Here is a 21,713-nt window from a genome sequence, read left to right on the forward strand (position 1 = left end):
CTGTATCCAGATACTTACATTTAGCAGATGTTTCTAAAACTTACTTGTGGTAACTGATATGAGGAATAATTTACAATAATCATCTTATTTTGAGTATAATAAAACTGTAATTATTTTAAAAATTATTATGTGCTATATGGTTTCAGCTATGAATTTATAAGATAGATGTCTTTGATGTTTCTGTCAGGGTTCTTTTGATGTTTTCCAGTGCTAAGTAATAGGTCAAATTAAATAATAGAAATGGAATAAATCAAATATCTGAACTCTGCGTCTACAAGGAATGATTTGAAAGTTTTCTTTTAAAAATACTTGCAGGAATATTTGAAATCATAGCTGTTATGTAAGTACTCCTATTTAAGAGGCTGACTTGGTTTTTATCTGTTCCCAGTAGGAAAAAGGAAAGAAAAGCCATCACAGAAAAGATTTACTCTTCCTTTTTTAAAAAATTGTTTTGGTTGGTTGGTTTTGGTTTTATTGGTGGTGCACTTTGATCAAATTCATCTAAAGAAGAAGGGTTTCTGATAGGAGTAGCTCTGTATTTCTTGTTTTTCTAAGCCAGCATAAGTACCCTCAAAAGAATATTGAGGAACTGTGCCACAGGAATGGGATCCTGGTCTTAGGCAGTTAATGCTATGCTGCAGGATAATAAATTATCCTGGATGGGTAGAGATGTAATCAAATTTTCTTACCGTTAGTTCAGCCAGTGATTCTCTTTGCCTCAGGATTCCTTGCTGTGGGGAATTTTTAGTGTCCAGATGAAAAGTATGATTTTGATCCTGCTATAATAGAAGAAACTAGAAGAATTTGGACTGTACAAATTACTAGATTTATCACAGATATTGCTGAACCTAAATGGTAGATATGGGAGGTCGTCGCTTTTTCTTTGTGTCTTGACCAACCTCCTGTGCTGTGGACACTACTTGGGGATTCAAATTCATAATGGGAACACAAAGAGCTGTAAATCTGCTCTGTCATTGCAAGGTTTTCTTGATTAAAAGAGTGATATCCTGTAACACAGAGAAGGACCAGAACAGAAGATGACTTGCTGGTCTGCTGTTTGTGGGGGTTAACTCAAATGTGGTGCCTTTGTCAGAGGTGTCTGGGCCAAATCCAGAGGGGTTCTCTGTTAAAGACTAGAACTTGCATGCACCCCTTTGCAGATAACTTTGTAATAAGACACTACTAAACTGAAGTATAGAGTCATACAATGGTCTGGGTCAGAAGGGACCTTGAAGATCATCAAATTCCAACCACCCTGCTATGGGCAGGGATACTTTCCACTAGAGGAGGTTGCTCAAAGCCTCATTCAGCACTTCCAGGGATGTGGAAGTGCATCTTCCACAACTTCCCTGGGCAACCTGTTCAGTGCTTCACCATCCTCACAGTGAAGAATTCCTTCCTAATACCTAATCTGAACCTCCCTTTTTCAGTTTGTGGCCATGGCCTGTTGTCCCATCTCTACATGCCATTGTACAAAAGCCCTCTGCAGCTCTCTTCTAGAGTCCCTGTACGTACTGGCAGGCTGCTATTCAGCCTCCCTGGAGCCCTCTCCTCTCCAAGCTGAACAGCCCCAGCTCTCTTACCCTTCCTCACAGCACAGGTGCATGAGCCCCTTAATCGTCTTTGTGGCCCTTTGTTGAACTCTCTGCAGTATGTCCATGTCTCCCTTGTGCTGGGGAGCCCGGAGCTGGACACAGTCCTCCAGAGCAGAGCAGAAGCAGCTCTCCGGACCTGCTGCCAGTACTTTGTCTAATGCAGCCAAGGATGCCATTGGCTCTCTTAGAGGGAGGAGCACATTGCTGGCTCTTGTTCAACTTGGTGTCCACCAGCACCTTCAGGTCCTTCTCTGCCAAGGTGTTTTCCAGCTGGGTGGCCTCAACCATATATTGGTGCCTGGGGTTGCTCCTCCGCAGGTGCAGGATAGCAGTAAAGGAAGAAGAGCAGCTGTCATGGAAAGAGGGTGTGCACTTTAAGGTCTGTGAAGCCCTATGTGGAACTGGACAAGTTTAGATGGAAAGAAAGAAAAAGCTTGCTTAAGAGTGCATGGAGTTGCTCCCTGTGGAAGATCTATTATATTCTTCTCCTGCTGTTTTAAGAGATACGGTGAAGAGCTCTGAATGATCTCAAATGATTTAGTTCTGAAAGCCATTGAGTTTAGGAATGGTAAAGACAGTATTCATCAAGATTGATATCTTTGGAGGAGAACATGAATTAATTAAAAAACACCCTTTTCTCTCAAAAGACTGGAAGAAAGAAAGAAAACTCAAGGGTGTGCAAGATGCCAGGGAAGCAATGATAAACAGAGTGTGTGCACATTCTACCTTTTCTTACTACTGAGATTAAAGAATGTTTGCAATTTTTCCTCCTACCAAGACTATGTGCCAGAAAAAATGTAGAGTGAAACCTGTGAGGGATTTTTCAGTCTCCAGTAGTTAAGTGTTAGGGGTCTCTCTGTGTATAAAGGCATAAAATTGGAGGATTATTCATGCAGCTGGATTACCTGCTATTCAAACTCAGTCCATACCTCTCATTTGTGTTCCCTACTTTAGAAGATTTGAATGGTATTGCAGAATTTGTCTGAAGAAATATGTTTCTCTGTATTTTTTAAACCATATTTTATTTTAATCACCATTTAAGAAATAGTGGTCAAAATTGTTACAGATTTCCTGGAAAATAAATGGCAACTAGAGGATTTGAGGATCAAAGATCACTGTTTGTTCCATTCATGGATGCTCAAGAAGTGCCCTGTAATAAATTATTTGTTATATGATTAAAAATCAGTTAAATATAGGCTTTTGTATTTTTCTGTAATGGCCAGCATTTCATAGGTGAATTTCATGGTACTCACACAGCAAGAGATGAGGTTTCCTACAAGTTTTTTACTGAAGCTGCAATCATCAGAATCACCAGAGATCAGTTTGTGACAGTTGTGATGTGCTTTTCCTTATGCTGGTTTGTAAAGTGGAAATCTATTACTTAACCAAATTACATTATTCCTTTTAGTTATTTTGATCACTTTAAAAAAAAAAAAAAAGGAAGGAAAGCAGAGTATAAGAATAGATATCTTACCTGACTCATCACTTGAGAGTGTGTGCATGTGTCTGTGTGTGTAGGCACTATAATTTCTCTCTATTTCTCTCTAATGCAGTGTATAGCACTGCATTAGCAAATAGCACTTCCAAAAACAATTCTGTTGCAAATCTTTAGTCTTCTCTATAGTGTCGGTCTGAGAGCATAAATAAAGCAATGTGGAAATCTCTTACTGGAGATTATCATATTTTCATCCCTTAACTTGCAGAATGGACCAAATGTTGCATTAGTTCAAGCTGTAATGCACTGTGCAAATCAACACTATTGGAGGAAAAAATTGTTCCTTTTGTTTCTAGACTCAGCTGTTTACCTCTCCCTTGAAACTAATTTTAGCTCATCTGAAAGATGCAAATTTTTTATTTTTGTTTGTTTGTTGTTTTTAGGGGAAGATGGGAGTGGGAGGTGGTTGTGATATTGGCATAGATTTAGCATTTATAGCTGAGGTAGTTTTCATCAATTTCTGACAGGGGAATCAAAGTGTTCTTTTTTGGAAGGAGAGATATTGCTTTTCCGTATAAATGATTGACTATTTTGTGGCAGTAGTCTTTATTTATTTGGCTCTCATCATGAAGAATAGCAAACTTATTCAAAATCTCAGTACATCAAAAATATGTCAATACATAAAACATAAGTACTATTCCATACTACAATCTATGCAAAAAACTATGTTAATAAGATGTGAAGGTTGCACAGCTAAGAAGTCAGAAAACATAAATGATAAGATTCTAGCAGCCACAGTAACTAAGCCACATTTCACATCCTCTGTATTTTATGAAATGCCTTTGACAACATAAATCAGAAAGAGAAGGTGCTATATATGTGTAACATGGCTCAGTTAATGTTGCTTTTGGAACTTTAACATCAGTATTTTCTGACTGGAGAGTTCCTTAATCATGTAAACTTGGTAGATTTTTTACACTTTTTTTTTTTTTTATAGGTTGCTTTGGGGCTTTTTTAGAAGAGGGAAAATGCCTGTATTAATAATTGGTTAGCTGATGTTATTTTGAGTTAAGCTCCAGTAAAAGGCAGTATGTAGAGAGCGCCTTATGACAGGTACATGTGTGATGCCATATACGTGGCACTGACAAGGGGTGTAATTGTGCTGCCATGTACTTCTTGGGGAAAAGGGGATTACAGGCGTGTGTGTGAGTCCTGTCCTTTCTGTACTACTGGGTATGACTGCATTGCAGACTGCAGTGTCTTCTGAAGATGGTTGAGCTACCTTTTTTAATGAACTGGCTTGTGTACAAGAAGCAGTCTGGCTACAAAGTGTGGATCTCCCTTTGACCTAATTCACCCTTCTGTGGAGCACAGCAAATTAGCTGAGCACAGCTTTTGGTGTAGGCTCCTGCCAGTATCTGAGCTAGTTTGCAGATCTGTGTGCTGCACTGCAGTCTTCAACATAGGCATGCATTTAATGACTCTGCAAAATCCACTACCTTGCAAGTTCTGGAATGGGGATTATTGTTCTGTGACACAGAAACATGCTTTTTATGCCTTTGCTTCCTTGCTCTGGGTCACAGGGTGGACCAGTATCAGGCCTAGTGTTAATATTTTAAAGGCTCTTAATAAGATGTTGAAGTTCATACTTCAGTGTAAAGGCAAGCAGTGTAGGAGAGACAGTAACACAGGTGAACATTGTGACTAATGTATTGTCAAAAGGTCAAAGCTAAGTAATAAGAAGTAATAGAATTTATAGAATGTATGAATAAAATGCCGTAGCATCAGGATTCAGATCTATCTCTGATTAATAGCATTGACATTAACACCCAGCTTTCTGCTTGGTTTCCTTTTAGATTTTTTCTTTTTTGTCCCTCAAGGATTTTAGCCCTCGTTAAGGCTGTGTACACAAGCATGCTGGGGTTGATTTGAGACAGGAGATCATGCTGCCCTAACTGTGGCAGAATATTCTACTGAACATGTGCCAGAGGATTTCCTTATGCTGTATAAGCATATTATATTTTTCTTCTTTCTCTAATTCAGCTAAACATACAGATGAAGACCTGGGCTTATGTGAATTTGAAAGTTTTTGATATGAACCAGACCTTTTTGTTAAGTGTGTGGAAGTCAAGGAGTTAGTTTCTTATTACAGCTTTCTGTTGGAAAGTATGGAGAAGTGCATGGTTTGAATGTTTGGAGGAAAATACTTAGGGTTTGGCAGAGGTCTGACTTTGGAAATCTAAAACTGAAGCAGAAGTTGTTTCAGGAATCATAAGTGTTTTAGTTGAAGGTTTGATAGTAACTGAGTGACATCCTCCTTTATAGCTATAACTGAATTGATCACTGTAAAATTAAAGTAATTAGAATTAAATACTGTAACCTTTCGTTAACTGAAGGAATGCGCTGTTCTACTCCTAAAGTACCAGGTGGAAGGGTTTTATTTTTCTGAGAATGCCCCTCACTATACATTTTTAAATTCTAATTTCTATGTAATTATAGTGTTACAGGTGCTAAGAAAGTGGAATGTTACTGATGATTATATTACTCAGGACGGTACTTGTTTCACAATATTCTGTCTCACTGTTCCTCAGCAAAGTTGACACCTGTAGTGCCACTGTAGAACCAGGTAGTGCCATCCTTTCTTCTGAGTGTCACCCCTGCCCCTCAAGTTCAGTTTTTCTTCTCTCTGTAAGCCAGGCTTAATTCTGATCAGGCCAGACAGACCTGTTTCCCCCCAGATTTTTATATCATGACATGTGGTCCACAGCTTCCAGATTGTGTTGTTGCCTTTTACCAATATCATCCAGGGTAATGGATTGCCAAAGTCATGCCTCACTTTTTGTGCACCCAGGAGAAGCAAGGATGTAGCCAGGACTCTTCCCCTGTAGTGAGCATGTCCATGGTATCTGATGTGTTCAGGTGGATCCCAGAACGACTTCCCAAAGCTTTTTGTGATAGGGGCTGTGTAAAGCTTCTTCCATTATTGACTGGATTTAGCCATCAGGATGGTGTAAAAGGGCAGTAGCTGCATATTGCTGGTATTATTAGTGTACCTATGCTAACACAGTAATTCTGTTACATTTTAATTTTAAAAATTATTATAATGACTCTAATGCTGCCTAATGATCCTTCTTCTTTGACATCAGTCATGGATTGCACCTGCAAAAATTGCTTAAAACTTCCATTTCTATCAAGGTATTACCTGGGAAAAGAATGCCTGCCACCAGATCTCTTATTCAAACAAGAATTAAAGATAATGGGCTGAGTTGTAGGTTTAATTGGATTTGCCCCATCTCTTCATGTTGGCTGCCAGTTGTGTTCCTTCTATTCTCATCCTTTCTCTGTTTGTGTTCAGAGTGGTGTAATCAGTTCTGGTCAGTCATACTTCTCCCAAAATAATGCTATTTATACTGTGCAAGTCAGATAGCTCAAGTCCAAAGTAATTATTACAGTTTCTGTGCTTCCCTAGAAATAGATTCAAACTCAGGTCTGCTCTCTCTTCAGCCATCCCCGGAATGTCTGCACTACCACAGGCATGATGAAATTTGCCAAATTCTCATCTCCTGCATTGTGTGGCCACAAAAAATATAAGTGTGAGGGAGAAGGGGAGGGAGGGTTTAGTTTATGAAGAAAGAGGATGCTTGGGTCATTCACTCCAAGCATTGTAAGTAATTGGCTTTAGATTTGTTTTATTCTGGGGAGATTTTAGTTAACCTTTTTTTTTTTTTTGTATGCTGTTTAATAAACATTTGTCCATAAACAGTATCTTGTGATCCCCATCAGTAAAGCAGGTGGATTAATTTGATGTTTGTAATTTATTTAGATAGCCACAGCATTATATGTAGTGCTCTGCTAAGACAGTGGTGATGAGTCTCTGCACTGAAGAGAACAGCATCCAAATATACATGTAGCATTATGATTATTGCTGTATTTTAGGTGGTGGTGTTTGGTTGTTTTTTAAAACAGTTTGAAGTGGCAGGTTATGGAGGAAAATTCTAACATAAGTAACTGATATATAAGTTCAGAAGAAGAGCCTGGTACCCATTCTTAAACCAGTGTCTGAAAGCAGATTTCTTGGGGAAATATTTAAGAAAATGGAGCAGTCTCAGACCTTTGGCAGTCCAGGTGTTACTGCCTCTTCAGGTTGCTTGTATTTGTTACTAAGTATCTTGCAGACCAAGGTTTCATTGTCTTCTCTGGGGACTATCTTTTGCAAAGAGGTGAGAATGCAGTCCTGGCTCTATCAGGGCAGATCAAGGGTTCATGCAGCCCTGGATATCCTGCCTCCAGTGGAGGCTTTCATTGCATGCCTGGAGGAGAGTCAGAACAAAGCAAACCTGTGGTACTTCCCCCAGTGCTCTTCAAGCCTCAGCTATTTTCACTTCAGGGACTTCCTGAGCCAGATGTGGCTCTATAAATTTGGTAACTCTCAGAGGATGTCTCTTTTGTGAACTTGTCCAGTCTTTGCTTGAGCCCACATAAACTTTCAGCTTTCAAAACATCAATTTGGCAAGGAGTTCTAAACATCTGCTACCTCTGTGACTAGCCAACCTGTTTCTCTCTTGTTTTGAAGTTTGCTTCTGCTATTGAATGCATCCTAATTGTTGGTGGACCAGATGCTTTTGTAGCTTTCCACCATGGTCCTACTTCCTGGTGTCTTTTCCATCCTCAAAGGGTTATGGATGCTTTTTATGGAAACTGTTCTCTATACCTATGATGATTCTTGTTGCATTTCCCTGAATCTTTTTGTCTGACTCTTCCTAGTAAGTCCAAGAAGTCAGTAGAGAGGGATTTTCTTTTGCTGTGTTGATGTTTCCTAAATCTCATCTTCATTCTTCTCTGAACAGTCATCAGTGTTATATAGTCTTAAATTACTCAAATTTCTGACTTTTCTTTTTAAGCCATACTGAAATTCTCACCTACTAAGGCAGCTCCAATTTAGAGGCTGTATATGGTCATTAGTGATTCAGCTTTTTGAATTTGATTAGACCTCTGGAGTGATACTTTATGGTTCCAAGCCACTTCTGACTGTTCATTTGTCACTTTATTCCATGAAAAGTCCCATCAGATTCTGAGACATTTATCAAGTCCCTCACAAAGGACTCCAGCATGGGAACACCCCAAGATTTTTCTACAGTGCACGCTAGAGCCAAAGATTTTGTTAAGCTTCTCTGTGATGGTGTTGTGCTCTCTGTAGCTCCCCTTATACCTTCATCATCATTTGTCACTGCAGACTCTGGCAGACCTCCTACTTCTGATGTGTTTGAAGAAATGAATCATTACTCATTTGATTCCCTTTTCTAGCTGTTCCAACAGTTCTTTCTGGCCTGTCTTATTACATTTGAAGTGCCAGAGTTTACAGTCTTTTCTGTTTTCCTCATTTGGACCTGGCGCTGGCTTATTGAAGGGGATGCCTTTTTCCCTCTAGAAAGCTGCAGTGAGCCTTGCTGATGTCCCTTTGCTCTTATCAAATCTTTCTGAATGGGTGGTGAATATTGTTTCTGTGCTTTCCATGTGGTTATTGTTAAACAGCTTTGATGCTGTCAGTCAGATTTTATTTCTCATAGCTGTCTGAGATTCCTTTTAACAAGCCTTCTCATTTTTTGTGTAGTTACACTTTTTGAAGTTAAGCACGACAGTAGTAGATTCCTCGGGTTTGATTGTTCCTGTAGGGATGCTCAATTTAACTCCTTTATGGTCACTGATGCACAGTGGTTCTGCAGCTGCAGGATGCAGTAGTAGATGATTCTTGCTGCTCTGGACTGAGCCAAAGGCAGTGGCTCCTCATGCAGGCTCCTTAACCAGCAGTTCTATGGAACAACGTTTGAGAATTATCTGATACTTTGGTCTCAGCTTTGTAGTCTGCTTACTCAGTCTGTCTGGGGGGAGTTGAAATCTCCTCCTAATCAATCTTGCAGCGTGCCTTTTGCTGATCTTGCTAGCATGCTGCTGTCAGCGTTGTTGTAGTCCAGCCATGCATGGTGGTTCCAGCACTCAATCTTCTTTATCTGACCAAGCTCCAGACCTCAGCTGCGTGGTGAGGTGGAGTTTTATTTTGATTAGTTTTTAAATGCTATGTAGCATATAATGTTACTTTGTTATTAGCTGTCTTCTCCTTGAATTTGTATCCTAGGATGATGCCTACTAGTCACCCCACAATTTTTTTCCTTTCTGCCAAATTTATTAAATGGCTATTATTAGTGCTTTGTTTGCAATTGATCCAGTCCACCCCTCTTTGTGTAGAAGTCCATGTATTGTTAGAATTTTTTATTGCCACTCTACCTACTCTGCAGTCACTGCATGTCCATTTTTCATTCTTTGATTCTTCTCAGCATCTTCATTTGACGTCCCAGAATTTCCATGTCTTCATTTGACATAGCAATGCCACACTTTTTAACCATGAGTTCTTCTAATCCCCTCTTCATTTTAAAATTTCATTTTCTTGTGCTTTATGTACCAGTGACCTGGCTTCTATGTTCAGGTGAACTCCAGCTCTCCTGTGCAAGTGTCTTTATTCTAGAAATATTCTGGTTGCTCATGCATCTGATATTTTGCTTTGTTACCATCTGGTTAACTGGACACTCTTTATTTTTTCTTTTCTTCTAACAGCCCACATTTTGCTGTCTGGTTATCTGTCCTTCCCGGTGTAACTGGAAGCCAGATGCACCACAACATAGGTTTCTCCTCAGCATTTCATAGGAACCAGTCCAGGCTCTGTGACCTTTGCAGATGATGGGCAAATCACCATGTGGTCCTCTGTCAGATCCCAGTCTCCAGCTGTCTGTTTGCCTGATGATATTCCAACACACCCTTTTTAGTTTGCATTATAAAGGCCTCATTTTATGCATCATCGGGGAGAGGGTGTTTGTCAGAAAGGGCTGCTTTGGTCACAGAAACATTCAACTGCCTGTGAAATGATGGGGGAAAAAAATGGATGTCAAGGCAAAGAGAGCAAGTGCAGGAATGGGGTTATAGTGCTGACCTTAGGAGTAACCAAGAGGTAGGACTGTCAGCTTCTGGCAGAAGTAACAGGAGCAGATCAAGTTGTGATAATGAAAACAGCCTAAGCAGGTGTTTAAATTTATGGTATTATTATTATTACTGTTACTATTACTACTACTATTATTATTATTATTATTATTATTATTATTATTATTATTATTATTATTATTATTCCTACTACATAGCAAATACTGTTGAATGAATGTAGTGAATTAACTTTAGGTAGAACAGGTATGTGTTTGCTTGTTGAATAAACAGATTTATCATTGTATCAGAAACTCAGTGGGAACAGTTCAGAGATCAAAGCATTTTGGATGTGCTCAGGTATTTGAAACACTTGCTTGGGGCAAGGATGTGCAGGACCAACTCCATTCTAGAATGGAAAAGCCATGTGCTGCATCTGAAATGATATTAAATTCCAGACTTTGGGGAAAAGCATGGGTACCTAAAATCAAGAAAATCTGGGCACAATATCAGGAGTCCATTGAAAGTGTGCGCTTTCAAATACCTCGAGAAAATGTCAGTGTCTATTGAGACAAGGCTTACAGGCTAAGTCAATGCAGAAAATTTCTCTGACACTGTAATTGACTTGGTTTTGGTTCTAACAGATTCTCAGTGTGTGCATGTTCTCAGTACATGATACACGTTCCAACTGGTGTGTAACATTTATTTTGTTTTGTTGTTACTTTTTAAAAAAGTGTATCTTAGTAGGGGGGAGAAGAGTAAGAGGGATTGAATTTGACAAAACCCAAATTGTGCCAAACCCCAAGCCTTTTGTGTAAAGCTTAAATACAAGCAATAAAAACCTGAGGATTGTGGGCAAAATATTAAGTTTAAATTAGCACCTGATTGCTAAAAAAAAAAAAAAAAAGCATTTATCTTTCAATGTCAGTTTAAGAATTGTGCCTTTTTTCCACAATTCAGCTTTTGGGTCAGCGCATCAGAATGATTCCTCTGTTGATTTGCCTCACCAGTGTTCCCAAGGAGAGCAAATATTTCAGATAACTGCTTCTGTGCTTTAAGGGTGGGCATTACAGAAGTGTGGCATTTTCACCAGAAGCTCTTCCAGGAAAGAGTAACCATGCAGAGCTTACTTCTCCTGCTAAGGCAAGAGGATGTAAGGGCTGCCGTTAGCTGCTGAGGGAAGGGGTCAGAGCGCTGGGCCAGGTGTGCAGCTGGGGATGTCACTTCTGCTGAGGTTGCCATGGGTGGGACATAGCTTGGTTTCACGTCCTTCTGCTTCCACTCATGTGTTTGCTTTGCTTGGTTCTTCCAACAGATCCCACCTCAGTATGGTCAGCAAGGCGTGAGTGGCTACTGCCAGCAGGGCCAGCAGCCGTACTACAACCAGCAGCCGCAGCACCTGCCGCCCCAGGCACAGTACCTGTCGCAGGCCCAGCAGAGGTACCAGGCTCAGCAGGTAAGCACTGCCCTCCCTGCTGACAGGCACCCTGGGGCTGGAAGTGTAAAAAGAACCCCTGTGCAATGAACAAAACCCATCCCTCATCTTTCCGAGGGAACAGTGTTCATTAAATAACAATAATTAAGTAGTAAATGGAGCAAAGTGAAACAAACGTGGAATCAGACCACATCTTTCTGAATGGTCTTCAGGATGTATGCCCAAATACATCTGCACACATTTTCAGACTTTATTTCATACTACCTTTTTAGGGTAAAGCCAGCATCTGTGCTTTTAAAAACAAGTAACAATTTCTTGATGAGATGTCAGTGGATGCTGGAGCTTTTCCTTGCCTTTGTTTTGTTGTTTCCTCACAAGACAGACATTGTTGAGAATTCCTGCATCTAGTGTGGTCACTGCTATTTTGGGTTTTTTTGTGGAGGAGTTCAAGGCATTTTGGAGTTGCTTTGTCAAGGGAGCTTCTTAAAAGACATTTTAAATGGATATTGCAGCTATTAATTTGAATGTTGTCAGTTTGCACATCAGTTTGCAAACCACATAATCTGTTATCCGTTGCTGCTTTTGAATTGTGCTCTTTATATTAAGCATTAAAATTAATTTCAAGTGATTCTGTTTTTAACCAAGATCAGTAGTGATAATGTATGGGTCTGGTTCCCAGAGCTGGAGAAACACTTGGATTTTTGATACTGAACAAAATGGATGTGCATAGCTGATGCAGCTGAACATGTAGGCTCAGTTCTGTCTGCAGTCTCAGCTCTGTTAATCATGGAGAGGTGATCTGGAAATGGAAGGATGAAACTAAAGCATACTCACCATCCTGGGAAATCTAACAAAAGTGAGTTGCTCAAGACTGGATATTAGTGGAAGCATCAGCACTTGCTGCAAATCACTGGGGAATTCTGTCAGGCATGGTTGATTAACATTTTGCGATTATGCTGGTGCAATGTAGGAATCTTAGCCTGAAATAAAAATAGTGCGTAAAATAAACTAACAAAAGATGCTGGAAGTGGCAATGATACTGTTGACTCCCCTCCTTTGACTTTAAAATAAAGCTATGATAATTTCACTGTGTAATTACATGTTAATTTTTCTTCATCTACATTTTAAAATTCCATTGAGAATTAACTTTTTTCATTAAAATGCTGGATGGTTTATGAAATAGAATTCTTAATTGTATCTATGATATTCTTGTAAATGTCACCACATTCTGTCTTTTGGATTATATGTAACTGCAGCTTTAAAGATTGAAGTTGTGTCTTTAAATTTAATTTTCTTCCTTTTTTACTTAGCCATTAAATGCTTGATTTCTCTATGACTTGAAAATACTGTTCATAAGCATCTTGGTGAAGTCTCAGCAGATAAAGACCTAGTAATACGGCCTATAAGATAGAAGAAACACAGCTGCTCTAATGTCTACATATCACAGTGTATGAAATTGAAATGGGTTTTTTGCTGCCTTGGACACCTTGTCATATTTTAAATATACTGTCAGTTGAAGGGATTGAATATTTTGGTTTAAAAAATACACAAAGCATTCCAACTTTATAGGCCTTAAGAGTAACAAGGTACTGATTTATCTGTTGATAGGTGTTCCAATTACATCATTTGCTATCATAGCTGGGAAGGAGAAGGTTTGTGCAGTGAAGTGAGAGGGATCATAGAAGGATGAAAGTAAAATTAGAGTAAAGCTTTCCATATATTTTGAATTTCTGAGAACTAGGATGAAGAGAAAGGCAGAGGCAGATTCACAGGCAAAAGATACCAGCCTTGATGTAGCCAAATTCCCCTTTTGAGGATTTGAAGTGACACTGAAGGACAGTCAAAATCTAGGCTCCAAGGCTGATACAGGCATCTTAGGAAGGTCAGTAGGCATTTTTTTGCCTCAGCCTGCAAGACGAGATGATGCATTAGGGCCTCACCAATACAGCCCTGCAGTTGGTAGTCCTTTCTGTGAGAATTTTACCTGAATTCTTGATGGTTTATGAATGACTGTTCTTCGGTAGTGGTCAGCCTCTTAAGTTTTGAACTCTGATCTCAGGTTCTGAAATATATGATAATTTCACTGTGTAGTTGGAGTATTTGTGTGTAGATGGTACTATTTTGTATAAATAATAAGTAGTCCTAAAACACCTTGGGGCTTGCTTCTTTCCCAATCTCCAGATTGGTTCCATGGCTGCTCTTCCCCCTTTCTCAAGAAGAATCAGCAGGTGAACACTTCTTGTCATGTTTCTCTGTAAAACCTCACCAGTGTGTGCTTTCCCTTTCTTTGAGAACTGCTCATCTAGAAAACAATTCCTAACACAAGAAATTGAAATCTATATTTCTGACACTGCAGCAGAAGTGTTCTTTCTCTACTGGTAATGCATAGTAGAATTACCATCAAGTGGTAACCAATGCGGAATACAAAAATTAATACTAAACAAAAAACATAAAAAAGTTGAGAACATATGTCAAATTCTGCTGCTGACAAAAAAATTACAAACTGTGCTTACTTAAGCAAACATATCTCTGCTTATATGAGACTGATTACTTTTGAAAAATAAAGAATTATAATTTATTTGATTAAAGTTTTAGCAAGAGAAATAGGAGTAGGTACTTGTTTAGTTTTAGGAGAGGTTTGGGGAATGTGAATGAGAACAGAGTCAAACTTACCTCAGGGGCACAATGGAAGGACAAGAAGCAATAGGGGCACACTAAGAAGAGGGATGTTGCAACTCTGTAAAAGAAAGAAACAAACAAACTCAAAAACTATAAACTTCACAAAATTCCAGAGAGACTGCAATCTCCATCATTGGAGAAATTCAACTAGACAAAGCCCCCAAGCACCCTGTTCTTGCTAGGCTTGCTTTGAGCTGGGGGTTTGCCTATAGGATCTCTCTCTGAAGGTCTCTCTGAATATATGTGATTGTGTTGCTGTGATTTAAAACTGGCTTTACATTTTCTAAACACAATTTTAAAATAAACTACAGAATCATATATTACCTGTTGCACCAGTTGGTGAATCTTTCTTATTTCTGCTCCTAAAAATATCAGTACATCCTGTTTATATAATCCTGTCAATTAGAAAGATGAGGTAGTTTCAGTCATACAATCTGTCATCCTTTCTGTCTGTCATCCTTAGTTTTGTTCTTTCTTTTCAGCTTGCAAATTAATTTCCTTTGTGTTCTCTATATTGTTCATTAACCTTTTTTTTGTCTTTCTATATTGATTTTGTGATGTGTGTGTGATTAAATTGGTTTTACTTCAGGAGGGAGAAGAGAAATGCTAGACTGGGGAAAGAGGGTTTCTCTAATTTGCCTTCTTTTCCTGTCTGTATTTTCTTTATTTCCCTTGTAGATTTATGTCAAGCTACTTGTTTTGGAGATTATAAAGCTGAAAACAGTGTTTATTCTGTCTGGATGATGGACTTTTTCTTTCCACCAGTTTCCTTTTATGTAAAACCTCATAGTGTGATGATCTGGGTATTCTGTTATAGGGAGAAAACTGATGTGAAATTTCTTGCAGATGATGTTTTATTTTTGCTCTTTTAGACACATTGTGAGCGAGCTCCTGAGGTCAGGTATAGCTCTGTGTTGTGCCTTAGAATTGGTGCTCGTCTTCATTTCTCACATATTGTGGAAGTGTGAAGCCATTGCTGTTTTTCTTTGACTCACTTGAATTCAATATGCAATCTTGTCTTATAAAAGTAAACAGATAAAACAATTTCTGGGACTGTTCCAGTGACTTGTGACTTTCATTCTTCTAATAAGCATAGATGGGAAGGAGGAGAATGGGGTTTATTTGAATGTTTGAACTGTTAAGTTGTTTAGATCTTTGTTAAATTGATTGCATGGTAGGCAGAAAGAGAGTTTCATAAGAGGTGATTTGATAGTAAAACTGGCACAGTTTACTATAGAACCATATTTTAAGCCAGCATCAGTCATCCCCTCTTCATATCAGGAGCCTGCTGTGTAGAAACCATTAAAGGAAGAGCTTTGTTTTAAGCAAATTTATTGCAGTAGCAGATTCATTGATCATTAGATATTGCCAGTAGATGTAGATACTGCCTTGGTTTTTTGGTTTTTTTTTTTTTTTTTTTTTCTTTAACTTCTTTTTACCTTTACTGCTCTTCAAAAGAAAAAAGAGGAAGAAAGATGTGCTTCACTACTATAGTGTTGCCCTTGGCAGGGCTTTTCATCTTGAAATGGCATATAAATGAATAAATGCTTCACTTGTTTTTGCAGTTTTAAATCTTTTGCCATAAGTAGAAGTGATATTTTGTTCAAGAATGTCATGTAATTGCAAACTTAAACTGTCATCATTAAACATTATTTTGTTAAGATAGTGTGATGTATATTTTTGGTTATTATGCTTTCCAACTGGCTTGTAAACAGCCATGTTTATATATTTCCTTGCTTTATGTAGCATGTGTTCATATGTATCGAGATAGAATTGTGCCTTTAAGCTTTATTGTGTTATTTTATGAATTGGGACTGTATCAGTTTTTGACAGATGAAATGGATCTGCAAAATACTTATGGTCTCACTCTTAGTTAAACAAAAATAGTGATTTTATTCTACACCTACTGCTGTTACCCTGAATGAAGTAATCTTTTGTTTTACACCTTCCTGGAAGATCTCTGCTTGCAAGTTTCCAGAATAGAATGCTGATCCCTTTTCATACATATCGGTATAAGATTAAATGGGAAAAAAGTGTAGCAGGTCCCTGAGGTGGGGCATGCATGTGCCCTTTTCTGGGGCATTGGTCATTCTGGTTAACTGTGTGCACCAAGAGTTTGTGTGTGTTTGTACATCATTTGTTGTGGTTACTATGGGTTTTTCTAAGTAGTTCAGGCTCACTCTTTAGTCTGCTTTTACTTAAAAGGAGAAAATGTTTTATAAACAAGCAAACAAACAGCATTCTCTCGCTGTCTCACAGGTTTTATTTAAGTGTTCTAAAAGAAGGCCAAAACCTTGTTTACCCCCCAGAATAATATACCTTACCTACTGATCTTGGCAAGATTTTTTCCCAACGCAGCCTGTAGAGGACAAATAAAGAGCAGACTGACTGTGGGGTTTTTTTCCTGAGACTCGGCCAGGGAAAAAATGCAGTTTGGGCCGGTAGGAATTTGTGAATTGTTTTAGTAGTCCCAGGTAGAAAGGCATCTGAAGCAGGAAGGCAGTGTACATGAGAAGGTGGGAAGCTTCTCTGGTGACACCTTGGTCAGTCTCTCCAGGCAGAAGGTTGGAGACCACTGATGCTTCCATAAGGAACTTCTCTATGTTTCCTTGAACTGGGATCAGTGGTTGGAATTAGTCTCAGTTTTAAGCCTGAGATGATGATGAGAAAGTTCTTCCACAGACATCTGTTTCTAGTGTTGAGTCAGTGTAAGGTAGGACAGATAAAACATTTCCTGATTTGAAACAGTCTTTGAAAATGTGAACAAAATGTGAAACTAATTAATCTGTTTTCATGTCCAATCTGTATGACTGTCATGAAAACAGAACAAATTGTATTGTGGCAGAATGCACCAAATTATTAAAGTGATTTTGGTACAATGAAGATGAAGTATTGTTTTTAAATTCAATGTGAGCTGCTAAAGTTCTTTAAACAGTATAATAAGAAACATGTTAATTAATGTTGTCAAGCTGTTTTGGGGTGTAACACTGTACAAAAATAGTATTGTAATAATAGGAATAACTGTTGTACATGCAAATATCAAATTCACTAGTAAGTAATACAGACAATCCTCAGTGAGTCCAAATTGGTATACCTCAATGCAATTACTCCTTGTAGTAAAATCTTCACTCTTAAGCAATTAGAATTTTGCACAGAATTAGCAGTCAACTGTACAGTAGTTTAGTGTCACATCCTTCAGACTTAAATTTAAATTTATTTAATGACTACCATACAGCTGCACATGTCTTAAAAGTCATAATATAAATAATTTGTCCTTCTGTCCTTTTTAAACCTTGCTGTCTGTAATCATTCTGCCACTAGTTGAGTGGTTGCATTAATATTTGTTGGGTTATGAACCACAGGAAATCTGGGAAAGAACAAGCTTGTATGTTAATCTGACATTTGCTGCCAGGCATATAGGAAAGTATTCTTTGTGGAAGTTGGCTATTACAGTTATATGGGAACTCATAATCAAATTTAATGTTTAGAAGAGAGAGTTACCTGCTGTCAGCAGCAGTGGCTGACACCACTGCTTGTTGTGTACCATAAATCCTTCTTGGCTTTTGTCATCTCAATAACAGAGATGCCTAGTGCTCACTGTACACTCACTCCATTCTGAAATGCTGGACTTGTTTTTAGCCTTGGAGCAGTTTTATTCTCTCCAGAGTGAAGAGATACCACAGTGAATTAATTCCTGTAAAACATTTAGTCCCAGGCTCATGATACTAAGAACTCACACAGAACCTATACATATATATATATATATATAAATATAGACTTTGCCAGCCATTTCAGCCTCCCTTATGGGGGAAGCTGAAATGAGAGACGAGGAACACCAATAGTACTTCTTTGTATGAAGGTATCATTTTTGGTACACTGAACTTCCTGTTCAGAGAGGTCAGATAGATACCAAAAGGCAGAGTGCAATATTGGCTTCTTGCATCTGGAGTAAAGCTTGACTGGCCTTGGGGAGAGCAGGGAAGGGGAGCAGGCTTTCAGCAAATGGCTTCCAAACTCACACACCACAACTTCTTCTAGTCAAGCCACCAGTGACCAGCACCTGCCCAGCACTGAAGTGATTAAAGAACTCTTGAAATACTTAGAAACCGTATTGAACTTGTGCATTAAACTGATTTATCCTTTTTGAGCCTTTCTTAAGCACATGATATTTTCAGGAAGGACAAGAGGGGTTTGAACCCTTGTAGGTTCAATGAGTACTTAACTGATTGAAATCTTGGCCAGTTAGATCTCTGCTTTTGTAAAGTCTTATTTCATAATCATGATGCTGCTCTGATAGCAAATAAGTGTTCAGCATAAGGCTGTTTTTCTGGTGGAGGGTACTTAGCTCAGCTCAGGAGTTCAGTGAAACTGACTCCTGTGCTGTGTCTTCTCCCAGCAGTGGGAATGGCTGATTATTGTCCATTTGGGGACTGATCTGTTTGCTCATCATTGCTTATATCATTTCAGGAAATGTCTCAAACCTCTGTCTTTTTTTCCTCAGTATTTCTCTCTGTATTTATAAGATTATAAAGTGCTGCCTCCTCAGACTTGGAGAATAATCTTCCGGAGCTAAGTAGCTAGAAGGAATAGAGTCAGGCAGAAGAAGAAAGTATAATTGTCTGTAAACTCACACCTGAGCACAAACACAAAATTGAGGGCATAGCACAGAGCAGCAGTCACAGCAGCGCAGGCTTGTTTTTGCTGAAGGCTTGTTGACCAAACCCAAAAATCTGCATTCAGATTTAGGGAAGACTTTTTTGGCCCTGTTATTTTAAAGAGAGTGTTTACAGAGATTGTGATCAGTTTATGCAAATAAAAATCCAACTCCTCTCTGTTAGGCCTGAAGCTGTTAAAGTTAGCATGTATAACTGCTCCTTACACGTACTGTCTTTGTAGTAACTTGGATTTGTTAAGTGGTACTACTGGGAAAGGAGAAGTACTTTATCTTGCAAAGTGGCACTACTGTTCATGTATAAAATGTAGCAAGCTTGTTTATACTTCTGTTTTATAATCTTCCAAAGGACTGCCTCTGAGTTGTCTCAACAACTGAACAGCACCTTCAGTTTCAAGTTCCCGCATTGTAGTTAAATATTTTCTCAGTGTGTATGTTCTTTTGCTGTCTTCATCTCTTAATGGTTTTCTGCTGAAAGCAGGCTTTTCCATTTGAAGGAGGAATTCTGAAGGTCATCTTTCTTTTCCTGAGAAACCAGCAAGTGCACCTCTTCAGGCATCTGCTGCTGATGGGGGTTTGGTGATACCTGGCAGGATAGTCAGAGGAGATAGGTCAGCGCGCGTTGCAAACCTGTTTGGCAGGAATGTTCATGTTCACCTGTATCCTGCTGGTTTTTAATTTTTATTCCTGTGTTTTTGTATCATTCTGACCCTGGCAGATATACTGCAGCTTTTGTGCTTGAAAGTTCTGCAATACTGAAAGGCCTGAGTCTTGATTTTTTTCGTGTTCTAAAATGAAGTTAGCATACAATATCATAAAGAAGCTCTGGCAAAAAAGCCTTCCTTCAGATAAATTGAAAAGAGAGAAAACTTAATCTCCTAGGAAAAGGGAAGTCCTGTTTTGCTGCTTTAAGTGGTCAGTTACTTATGTGCAATCAGTTTGTAGATTTAGTGAGCAGTGTCCTATGTTCATAACAAAAATCTTCACAAAGTATTCTACTGCAAAAAGCAGGGGTGCTGAATCATTTGTTCTAACTAAAAACTTCAGTATTTATAAGTGGATAATCTTAAAAGGAAACGGTTTTCAGCTCAACTACAAAAACTATGTAAAATCTAGCATGGATTTTGTATGCTATGCTTAGAGAAAGGTCCTTTTAATGAATTTAGAAACACAGTCAGATGCACGTGTCCAAATGTATTTCTTAAAGTTCTCAAATCAGTGGTTTGGCTTTGATCCACAAAGTAATGTTGTTATGATGATGATATTATTTAAAGTTTCTGAGTTCTGATTTCTCCCAGTATTTAAATCACAGAAGGTTAATTAAAGCAGTTCTTTATTTTGCAATTGCTTTGGAATATTAACCTCACAAAGCCTGCATTAAATCAACGAAGTGACAGAATTGCATTTGCTTTATAAAATAACTCTACAAGAGCAAAGAAAAGCCATCTATAGTTCAGTGCCATTAATTGCTTGGCATTTAGATATTAGCATAGGAGTCAATTAATTAACTTGATAGTAAAACTACTGGAATGCAGGCTGATAAAAACTATTTTGTTATAGGAGATTAGTGATTATAACTATTGTTGCTACCCTTACCACTCTTCTTACTACTCAAGGAGGGTTTTCTTTTAATGTTATTCTGAGAGCTAAATTAATATCCCAGAAAAAATTTTATCCATGTAGCAGTAAGTTAAACAGAATTTATCAGAGTTTATCAGAAGATACCTGATTGTGTAACTGTCATTTATTTTATGACCCACTAATCTGATGGCTGTTCATTGACAAAAGTTATGTAGGCAAATATTTTAGAATATAAAGGCACAAATGCTGTTCTAAGAAAAATTCTAAAATGTAAATAGAATAGCATTCTGAATTAAGTGCTCATGTTGTAAAGTCTAAAAACTACTAATAAATCTAAGTGGTTGGGGTATTTTTTTACTATTTGTTCTGTTTGGTTGGTTGGTTTGGTTTTTAGTTCTGTATGAGCAGTATATATTCCAAATTTCAGTGGTCTTGTAAATTGCGCCTCATGGCCAGTTGCAATATAGCAATATTCTCTTATGGCCTTTAAATTAATACACATTATTTTCCTCAGAGGTAGGGAAAATAAGTTTGTTAATATTCATGGCATAAAATCTAGCACTGTGTTTTGTTGGCTGAATGCATTTTCTTTAATAATCGAAGCTGTTCAGTATAAATATATTTAGTTTTATTTTCTGTATTTTGCATTGGGATTTTGTTGTTGAGACAATGAATTATCTGAATATTGACCAGCATACGTTTCATAAGCATTCATTATCCTTTCCAGTACTGTAGTAGGATTTCAAATAGATTTTGGAGCATGCAGCTGAATTGTTACTGAGTGTTTTAGTTGTTGCAATCAGATATGTACAACAAAGAATGAAATAGAAAATAAAAATAAATAAGGTACCACTTAAAAAACAAGTTTACCTTTACATGTTGACAAAACTACTTGGTGTTTATGTTGTGGAAGATAGGAGAACAACTGTTGGTCTTGGTGAGCTGTCCCTCAATAAATCAAGCTCTGGAAGAACACAGCCTCTCTCTTTGTGTCTTCCTCATGTTTATCCCTGGCTGCCAAGAAGCTATCTTTGACATGCATGTTTGTAGGTAGAAAGCTAAATAACCAGCTATAACCAGTCTGGGATTTGGGTCTCTGCCTATAGAATTCATGAAGATTGCTCTCCTTCACTCTCACAAAAAAGAGAGGATCATTGTTGCTTTATTACCTAGTAATCCTTTACCAACTTTTAATGAACATCACTGTTTTTTCATTTCTATGTTAAAGAGTAGTCAGTGGTCTGGTCTCAGAGTTTTAAGTTTTCACCACTTCTTTCATTTGTCCACCACCCTCTTACCCCCTTCTCCTGACACTCCCAGCAGCAACCCAGCTGGGAATATTTTCTTTTG

At 38.2% G+C, this 21,713-nt stretch overlaps 1 protein-coding gene across 3 annotated transcripts in view; it reads left to right on the plus strand.

The window, feature by feature from the left end:
* The window catches only part of ARID1B (AT-rich interaction domain 1B), a 324,913-nt gene that overhangs the window by 69,417 nt on the left and 233,783 nt on the right, over positions 1-21,713 (plus strand). For all 3 annotated transcript variants that reach the window (XM_063151340.1, XM_063151341.1, XM_063151343.1), the window contains exon 3: positions 11,312-11,452. In XM_063151340.1, coding sequence (XP_063007410.1) covers positions 11,312-11,452 — 141 coding nt within the window. The remainder of the gene's footprint in view (positions 1-11,311; positions 11,453-21,713) is intronic.

Source organism: Melospiza melodia, chromosome 3, assembly GCF_035770615.1.
Source record: "Melospiza melodia melodia isolate bMelMel2 chromosome 3, bMelMel2.pri, whole genome shotgun sequence".
Taxonomy (NCBI): Eukaryota; Metazoa; Chordata; class Aves; order Passeriformes; family Passerellidae; genus Melospiza; species Melospiza melodia.